Source organism: Oryzias melastigma, linkage group LG5, assembly GCF_002922805.2.
Source record: "Oryzias melastigma strain HK-1 linkage group LG5, ASM292280v2, whole genome shotgun sequence".
NCBI lineage: Eukaryota > Metazoa > Chordata > Actinopteri > Beloniformes > Adrianichthyidae > Oryzias > Oryzias melastigma.
In genome coordinates, this window is record NC_050516.1 from 24,228,237 (window position 1) to 24,238,017 (window position 9,781).

The 9,781-nt window shown below is 35.3% G+C and overlaps 1 protein-coding gene across 3 annotated transcripts; it reads right to left on the bottom strand.

The window, feature by feature from the left end:
• Nucleotides 1-960: 960 nt before the first annotated feature.
• Nucleotides 961-9,218, bottom strand: tnnt2b (troponin T type 2b (cardiac)). Of its 3 annotated transcripts, none has more exons than XM_024271014.2 (13): nucleotides 8,947-9,218; nucleotides 8,781-8,825; nucleotides 8,656-8,663; nucleotides 4,774-4,803; nucleotides 4,639-4,660; nucleotides 4,315-4,378; nucleotides 4,126-4,242; nucleotides 3,961-4,038; nucleotides 3,740-3,841; nucleotides 3,557-3,663; nucleotides 2,457-2,547; nucleotides 1,955-1,995; nucleotides 961-1,471 (listed from the first exon to the last, which is right to left on the bottom strand). In XM_024271014.2, the coding sequence occupies exons 2-13, from the start codon at nucleotides 8,807-8,809 to the stop codon at nucleotides 1,432-1,434; spliced, it is 729 nt and encodes a 242-aa protein (XP_024126782.1). In that variant the 5' UTR covers nucleotides 8,810-8,825; nucleotides 8,947-9,218; the 3' UTR covers nucleotides 961-1,431. The 3 variants fall into 3 exon arrangements, with proteins under 3 accessions (XP_024126782.1, XP_024126781.1, XP_024126780.1); XM_024271013.2 differs by having other exon boundaries at nucleotides 3,557-3,666; nucleotides 4,639-4,657; nucleotides 8,947-9,213; XM_024271012.2 differs by having other exon boundaries at nucleotides 3,557-3,666; nucleotides 8,947-9,211.
• Nucleotides 9,219-9,781: the final 563 nt, after the last annotated feature.

A 9,781-nucleotide genomic window follows, 5' to 3' on the forward strand; every position in this document is an offset into this window, starting at 1 on the left:
ACCTCCTAATCCAGCAGCAGCTCTGTAGAAAGTCCAGACTCATGGGTAATATTTAACTTGATGAAGCATTTGGAACAACCATCTTTATTTGTGTTCTTTTGAATTTTAGCTGGTGATTGGTTGGTTGACCCAACCACTTTACATTCTTTGAATCCTTATATTAATATTAAATTCAAATGAACTATTTGATGAGAAATCTTTTCCAATGGAAAAGTTTTCATTTATTTGCTCAAAACAGAAATACACCTATATAATTGTACTGCGAACTTAGTATTTGAAGACCAGAAATAGAATTCAATTAAATAGGTCAACATTAAATCCGAGTTCACATGATTTGTTAATGTTATTCACTATGAAATGCTCACTGTAAACTTCTACATATAAATTATGAGAACAGAAAAATAACGCAAGCAAAACACTGTGGTTTAGATCAGAGAAACAAATCTGTTCATTTCGCTGACAGTCGACATTAAGAAATGAACTAGAAACTGCCACAGAAGGGTTCTGTTACAGGTTTACAACAAATTATGACAAAATGTGTCAATCACAGTCAAGAAATCATGCACAGGTTTTATAAAGTGATGATAGTGGCTAAAAATTATTACATTTTATTACAAGAACCTGCAGATCAGTAGAAATTTGAATGCGGGCCACATTTGGCACAAGGCCTGACTTTGGACATGCCTGTTCTAGTTTGTTTCCATTCATAGAGGAGAGGCAGTAGCAACAGTGCTAAAACAAAACAAATTTAAATGTTATATGTTGCAAATAGGTTGCATAAATAAATTTATGTCTATGTGAACAGGGGGAAAGTGGGGGGCAGCAGCTCTCAAGTTTGAATCAATATTATACTATTATTGACACACAAAAAATAGGAAATCATCAATTCAAGCTTCTTTAATGCAAAAATAAAAAACGCAATATTCTTTATTATATTATATATAAATAATGACAATAATAAAACTGTTTGAAATATTTATTTATCCTATAATTTATTTTCCACTTTGCTTTTCTTATCCGCCACCCATATAAAATGTCTTAGCTCCTCCACTGCTAAATCTAAGAGCATTTTTTTATTTTTTGTAAAATTTCATTATTAACCATTGTGTAAAATGTATATATATAGATTCTTGTTAGCTGTTTAGCATGGCAACATTCAGTAACTGAAACAATGTCAAACTGTATACATAGTTTAGGTGCTCATCCTTAAAAACAACATACAGTCATTGTCCAAAAATGTACAGACACCCTCTTAATGAACTTAGCATTCAGGCTTTTCAACACATAATATTTATTGAACAAACAGTGATATTTGCACCATGGTTACTCTTTTCTCTGCATGTTTTAACGATTCAGCGACATTAGTATGCAGTTTCTTTGTGGGACTCGGATGTCTGATGGTGCCAGTTTCCCTTCAGCGAATGTCAGACATTATTTTCTCAGGCCCCGCTTGCTCCTTCTTCCCTTTGAACTGAAAGTACAGTTAGAAATTTGTCGTGAAAGCTTGCTTTGTTTTTTGTAGAAACTTGACAAATCACACAATAGTTTTATTGAACCATGCTGAAACGTTTTCTAAATGAATCAACAAGCGGCTATTTATAAAAAGTTGCTATGGAAAACCATTTAAAAAATAAATGAGTATACTTTATCTAAAAAAAATGATAAAATATGGACATTAAGAAAGATAAAATACAGAAAATAAGGTTTAACATTAGTAAGGGAAATCTCAAAGAGGTGGAAAGTTTGGATTCTCAAAGCAAAATTTTACAGATTATATATGATTTCCCACAATTCCTACAATCTGTCTCAGTTTGCCTTAGCTTTGTCCTTTTACACTTGAGTGTAAAATGATAATTGAAACCTTAAGTGTTTTGGAAACAATATCTATTGTGTTATATGTCAAATTCCTTTTTTAAATCCAAGAACAAGAGTAAACCCAACAGAATAGACTTACATTTTCTGATGATCGCTGATCCGGTTTCTGAGCACTGTGATCTGAACAGAGAAGAATTACATTTTTTTTTCTTTACAAACCAATTTAAAAACCTGTACATTTAAAATGTATGGTTAGTTTTTGAATGTGGAGGAAAGAGTGAGTCATTTGTAAGATATTCATTCATATCAGAACAATCATTTTGCATTTTTATTTCAAATGTGCAATAATCTACAGTAACCAAATTATGTTATGAGCAAGTTAGAATAAAAAAAGGATAAAGAAAAAAGTTTATTATAATAAGAAAAAACTGTCCCCCTTTTAGACACCTATTTACATTCAGGTAACATTTACTACATTTGGTTTAAACTTTAATAAATCTATAAATGTGACCATATAGGTGAGGATCCACACATTATTGAATTACAAATATTTACTAAGCAAACCAAGACTTGTTGGACTTTAACTCCTTCATGCTTTAAATGTGCATGCTTTAGCAATGACTGAACTCGGTGCATTTTACCTCATACTTTTGCTTTGTTTGTTTATACTGAAGTTCGTATTTCTCTGCCTCCAGCTGTCGAATCCAGTCCCAAAGCTCCTTTGCTTTTTCTCTGTACAAAGGCCAAAGCTCATGTTAAAGCAGAAACAGAGTCTTTTCCTCTGAAACTGACATTAACCTTCCTCTTGTGTTAGCTTTCTGTTACCCTAGTTGATTCTGACACGGGTTTTAAATCGCCCTTAGAATACGCTAAAAACCTATCATCCCATTTTTTGGTCATTTCTTGGTTGTCAGGCTTCCTTATCCATAGAAATGTTGATTTTGTATTCTGTGGGTGTCTGGGCCTTTAAAAAATAAATACATATCTAGATTTTAATAATAAGTGAGCAAAATAATCTTGAGGGATTATATAAATAAAACAAAGATTATAGTGTTGCTTGACTTTTCTCTGAAATTAATTTGTTTGATCTATTTTTTTTATTTTAAAATGATTAACCCTAGTAACTTACATTGTGTTTTGGCTCATACATATTTTCTTCAAGAACTTGCTAAGATACAAATATATTTTTGTCAGCAATTGAACTTTAATTCAAACACAACCAACAAATCAAACCAATAGAAATCACTCACATCTTCCAAAAATATTACAAAGCTAAATCAGAGAAAAGTCTGTGTATTTGGACCTGCCCGAGTCTGTTTATTTTGCTTTTGTGTGACTATAATGGATAAATGAGCGTCCCCTGAAGCTCACATGATTGGGAGAGAAGGTGGCTGGAAATCCACTAATGACTTTAATTTTGGGTCTAATTATTGCTTTATAAAGTTATTTTATATAACCAACTCTATCACCAGAAAGGACATAATTTCAACCATAGAATTTTATAACATCAAAAGTAAAAAAAAATGAATTTGTTGAAATCAAAGATCCTGACAATGTAAAAATTTTGATGGAATAAATCAATTATAAATGATTATTTTATACAATTAAAAACTAAAACAAGTTGGTGCCAGCCCTGTCACAAGATTGTGGTTAAACGCCTTTCTGAATTCCCTATTAGATCTTTTATTATGCATTTGTATGTCAGGATTAACCACTTAGATCAATCTGAGCGTGTTGGCACCTGAGTTGGTCTTCTTTCATGTGTTCAACGTTAAGCTCCTTGCGCCGATCGTTCAGGATCTTCTTCTTCTTTTCTCTTTCTGTTGGTTTCTTTGTCCCATTCTGTGTCTGCTAGAATGTAGTATATAAACACGTGAAACACTTCTTTCACACGTTGGTTTGTTCTATTTTATGTCTCAAAAACCTTGTATCCAGTAAAGGTTAAGTTGGATAGAATCATCTTCTTTCTTGCATCATCATCGGCCTTCTTCTTTGCTTCTTCTCCCTCTTTTCTGGCTTTTTCTTCCTTGTTTAGGACAAAAAAGCAAACAAAGTGTATTTAGATAAAAGAATTTGACTGATTTAAACTAGAATTTGCGACCATTTTAGACACGAGGCACAATCAATGTTTCTGGTTGCACTTACAGCTTGTTTGTTCTGCCGTTCCCTTTCCCTCTCTGCTCTGATCTTCATCTGCTCAGCTCTTTCTGACCTGCGTTTCTCCTGGAAACAGTGAAAAAAGAGACATTAATTAGACTAAAGCAAATCAGAAATTAAATATTAAAAAGTCAGATTTCTGATAGAACATACAATCCGGTCTGTGAGGCTGATGAGCTCCTCTTCCTCCTTCTTGCGTTTCTCAAAGTGTGATTCAATCAGAGACTGGAGTTCTGTCAGATCTTTCTCCATTCGTTTCCTGTGAATGTCCTGACACGATTGAAGATAGGTGAGCTTAAATCTGCCTTAAATCTGATTTGATAAGTTTGGAGATCAACTGACATCAAAGTCTACTTTTTCTCCATCTGGGATTTTGGGAGGTGCCAGGCCGGGCACAAAACCGGGCCTTACAGAGGAGAGAAGAGATGATCAGTGAACTAAATTCAAATTCAACTTTATTTATAAAGCACATAAAGTAAACGTGGCTTACATAAATAAGTAAGAATAAGAAAAATAGTCGGTAAAAATTATAAAACACACAAAAAAGCAAATTCCACAAAAACAATCAGTCCATAAAATTAATAAAAAATGAAAACCCATATAAACTAATTAACTTATGCAAAAAAAAAACGAGTTTTTCATTTAGTGAGTCATCGTTATTCTTACTTCAACCTGGGTTTAGAGTCTTCTGTGTAGCAGTAAAAAAAGAAAAATAGGGCAAATCAAGATATATTGTGAGACAACATTACAATGATTTAATAATAAAAATGTTTCTATGACTTTTGATATTTATAAACATACCTCCTTCATTTTCATTTTCCTCTGCAGAATCTGAAATAGAAAGACTTTTTCAAAACTTTTACCTACACATTGTTTTCTAATCCAAAGTGTTGCCCATCACAAGAACTTTTCCATGCCTGAGGACAGACTCTTTGACTGACAGACGTGAGAAGAAACAAAGAAACGTTTCAGGTTTTTCTTGTAGAATTCCCATGTGGGCAGCTCTAGATTATCGTCCCAGATAATTTAGGTGTTTTGTCAACTCGGGTGATTATCTCTAAAGTGGAACCAAAATAAAAACTGCTTAAGACGCTGTGAGGGCTACTCCTGACCCCCAGGACTCCCAGGACAAAGATGTGTTCCTCCACCCACTAGAAATTGTGCTTTTTCTGGTCATTCAGGTCCCACTATTGCTGCTGTCGCGTATTCCTGAAGGAAGCAGTCTTTCTAGACAAAGACGAGACTGGACCGAAAACCTCTGTATATGCACAAACTATTGGTACTGGCAGACGTGAAATCATATATTTGTAGATTAAAATTTGGACAACAGTTTTACCAATTTGTCATGCCATAGTGCTTGTTCTGCCTTCAGAGACTGTATAATTTGCTAAATCCCTTGTTGCCTGAACTTTCTCCCTCTTAAGGTTAGTCTGGAGCAGAAGTAGTTTGATCCATATTTGCATCTCTAGGCCTCACAGGATAAACCACTTATCTGACAAATCCTGACCTGATCTACATCCTCTGTCCAAACATTTCAAACTGAGTAAAGTTTGTAATAATTTATTTAAAGATACAGAGTATTTTCTGCTTTGCACTTAAAGTAAAAAAGACTTGAATGTTAAAAACTGCCTGTTAAAAGGCTGAGCTAGGATTTCAAGGAATAGGAGGGAGTCAACCCGGCAATGATTTGCACTGACATCTGTGAACCTCTTAGTTCCATAGTGATAGGCCGTAAAACAACCTACTGGAAAAAGAAGCAGCTGTTGACTTTTTTCAGCCCTCTATCATAAAATCAATTCACCCAGACTCCACTTGGACCAAAGTTCTTTCAACAGCTCTGTGATGCAAAACGAATGCACGCTCTGTTGATCATGTTGACCTTGTTACTATGACCGCACACTGTCCCTTACCAAGCAATTAGCAGGGTTTATGCATGCAACATGGGCTATTTTCAGATCAGATTAATTGTGTTAGACACAGTAATGTATTTGAGGCAAATGTGTCTGTTGCTCACATTTCACAATGAACAGACACAAAGGTTAAAAGAAAAATGCAGCAAAGTTCAAAGTGTGATCACACACACACATTACAAATTCACAAAGACACAAAAAAAACAAAAGGAATTGGTTTTAAAAAGGGGCAAATTCTGTATTATAATATTATATCCCCCAAATTAGGGTTCTGCAACTTCAGTCTCCAGATCCACAAGCAGCTCTTTTAACCCACCATTGTGGCTCCACTTTGAAGAAAAATGCCAATGATTTGAACTAATAATATTTTTCTTCGTAGTTTTGGTTAAATTGTTTTACTTAATAAAGTTTGTCATTTATATTTAGATATGTCAGATAACTGAGCAAAATGATGGTAAAACATTTAACTTATTGTCACAGTGGAATAAGCTCAAAACTTTTATAGATAAAAAATATATATATTTTATGCCAATGTTGTAATTATGTTCAATAGTAAAATGAATAAAAGGATGAAGGATCACCAAAGTCATACTGACTTGGCTTTCTAACATTTGAAATTCAAGTAAATCTGCTGCTGGAGGAGGATATTTTTTAACACAGGATGTACTTTATTTTGAAAGGAAGTTGTATGCGCTGCTGTCAACAGATAAATAAGTTAAACTTGTGAAAGAAAGAAAACTATAAAACGGTTATAATTCATTTATTGTGTAAATGAATGGTTAAAAAACAATTTTCTAAATGGTGAAGTGGGACTTTGTGGTTCTTATTTTGGTCATTTTTTTTGGTTGTTTTAGCGATACATTTTGCTGATCCTTGACCTAATTTAAAACAAAAAGTCTAAATAGACGCATTATAAGATTTGTTTTGATAGTAAAAAAGCAAAAGTAATTATTAGTTCATAGACAATAACATTTTCATGATTATGCATGCATGACTCAGTGAATGCACATCAAAGTCTTTTACTTTTGTCTATTTTTCTTCGTTTTCTGCAGCTTTTTTGGCTCCATAATCTTTGTTGAAATGGGATTGTTAACCAACTAGTGGTGGCTTTTGTTTTCCGGCCAGACATATAACCAAACCTTTTACATGAATTGCTCAACCAAAGCAACTATCAAGTTTTCCTTTTCACTTGTTTCACATTTTTTCTTTATTTTATGAACTAAGCAATCTCTAAAACTAGCATTAAAACCTTATTTGTGAAGCTGCTTTGTTTATTGAATTTTTTAGGTTTCCCACAGTGTCAGATTTTATAGTCCAAATTTTATCATCTTCAACATTTTTCAATCATTTCTGGGGCTCTTTTGGTTGCAAAAAAATTGAGACTCCTGGTGTCTGTGGTTGCTGTGGGAAACTGGACCTCTTTCGCTGCAAAGAGCGTAACCCAACCTGTAGTTAGACCTCTAATCGGCCTGGAGCTGAAAGTGAGCATTGTGCTCCGGCCTTTGCCTTCCCCAAGGTCCCCTTTTGAGAACAGTCACTACTCACTAACAGCAACTGCACACCACAAAAGAGGGAGACAGGTGCCTAACTACACAAACAGCCAAACGTCAGTACCCCCGCATGCACAGAAGAGACAGAAATATAATAGTGACCCCATATATCTTTCAAGGATGACCCCATGCAGTATTTGGAGAGAAAGGACAGATCACTGGATAATCTACTGGGATGAATGTCTCAGACGAGAGGCACAGGCAGAGAGGACAAACCGATAATGTGGCAGAAAAGTTGGAGCAGCACATGCCTCCTCAGTGGCACCAACATGCCAAAAATACAGACAGCTGTGTGGTGAAGCCAGTAGCTTAACTTAGTTGAGCCAGTAGCTTAACTAAAACCCTGCAAATGCAAGTGTGATGAATCAGGGAGCATCATGGTTGTATAAAGAAGTCCAATTGTATGGAAAGAAAATAGACTCAGCCTGATTTGTGCATGCACAATTCTTGATTTGTAACTCATGCAATACATGTTGTGCATAAGTACAAAAATTACAAAAACTGTGTAGGCGCTGCAGGGAATGTGCAGCCCCGAAACAGCAATGAAAATAGAGAAACTTTAGTGTTAAGACTTTTTTATATATTGATTGGCCGACATATCTGTTAAGAAAATAGGAAAATGTCAAGTTTTTGCCAGATATTTCCAATCTAATTTCAAAACGACTGATAAGAGAACTCTGATGACCCATCATTTCAGCAGCCTTTAAACGCATCACCTACAGACGAATCTTGGAGACGTGAAGAGTCACATCAGATTTGTGCGTGGATGTGATTTTGTATGTGTGTAACAAGATTTGTGCGTAACTTAGTTTCAGGCTGTTGTAATTTTAATTTGTACATGTGTAAATTGTATTTTGTATTTTTTTTTATTTAATAATTTTTGTACTTATGCACAAAATGTATTGTTTGGGTTACAAATCAAGAAATACAAACGCACAAATCCGGGTGAGTCTATTTTCTCTCCTTACAAATGAGTTTTCCATTTTTCTGACATTCAACAGGTCGAACTTCAACAAACTTTTCATCTATTTGACAATGTTCTGCTCCCATGCAACATTAAAACGATACACTTTCTTCATGCTGTGTTAAAAGCAGCTGTTTGGCACCAGATTTCCACAAGAACCTGCAGCTGCATGCATGAATCTGCTGCTCAGTTCATTAAATCAAAGTGGCAAACTCACACAAATGTGTCTAATGTGTGTGAGTTCACGGCTCTGACTTACGTGACCCCCTAAAACAAAAACAAAAAAAGACAGTAAAATAGTTTCTGTCAGATTCCTTCTTTGCCAGCATCAACTTTGGCATCAGCATGACTCCTCACTCTCCAGCAGCCAAACCGAGTACTCACTCGTGTGTGGTTTCTTCTGTGTCGGACATGTTAAAGACGCACCACCTGCACATGTGGAAAAGTAACATGTATGTGCATAATGTCGCAGAAATAAAGCAGTGATTCACCTAACATTCCAAAAAGAGAACAAAAAGTAAAGAAAATGGATCCATTACAGTATCCTTACCCAGATCCAGTGATGTGTGCTCCAACCTCAGGTCAGTGGGGAATTGTGTCCTTTTCAGTGGACCATAAGCTTTTAAACCTAGTTGTGGATCACATGACAGCAAGTTGCCCATGTCCACACAGGGTGGGCACATACCTGCAAACAGATGGCAGAGGGCATTAACTACAAAAAGGAAAACATGTAGTTCTCAATAGACTTGTTGTCTATTTTTACTGTGAAAACCCCTGACAGTTCATCATAGGATTACTGTTCCCCAGTGGTTTGCTGCAAGATTTGGCACCCATGAGGGTGGCTGGATTTAACTCTTGTTCCTTTGTAAACACAACTTTATGGCTTAAACTCAGATTTCTACGATTAATACCAGGAACAGATTGTTTTTCTGCAGACTAAATTTTCTTTAGAAGTTAATTCCAAGCATATATTAATTATACAATCAGTTCACAGAACATTTCCTGCCAAGGATGAGCCTGAAAAAATTATCCCAGCCTTGAAGGGCTTCATCCTCTGCAGCCTCACCTTTATTCTGAAATCTCTGCCTACACAAGCAAGAACAAGCTGTCACCAACAGGTGTGACCATGCCAGTTTGTGAGATGATTCAGGTTTATTAATGGACAACACAACTGATGCTTGACTGAAGCCAAATTGTGTTGTTTGTATGGGAATGACTGGAGCTCTCTGACAAGTCCAAGTACAAACACGTAGAGAACATCTGTATTTGCAAACTCTCAAAATGAGATGTTTAATATTGTTCATGTTAGACGGCTACACACACGATTGTGTGTGTTCTTAAGATAGTAGAATTGTTTAATTGGTTTGGATACATAGGTGACACGG

What these genes read in the sequence shown, in the direction of transcription:
- tnnt2b (XM_024271012.2), bottom strand. Translation starts at nt 8,809, where the DNA reads ATGTCCGACACAGAAGAAACCACACACGA. An exon ending in TAACCTTTACTGGATACAAG is followed by an intron (nt 3,667 to 3,739) that starts GTTTTTGAGACA and finishes ACTACATTCTAG; the next exon opens with CAGACACAGAATGGGACAAA. An exon ending in ATCAGCGATCATCAGAAAAT is followed by an intron (nt 1,472 to 1,954) that starts GTAAGTCTATTC and finishes CTGTACTTTCAG; the next exon opens with TTCAAAGGGAAGAAGGAGCA.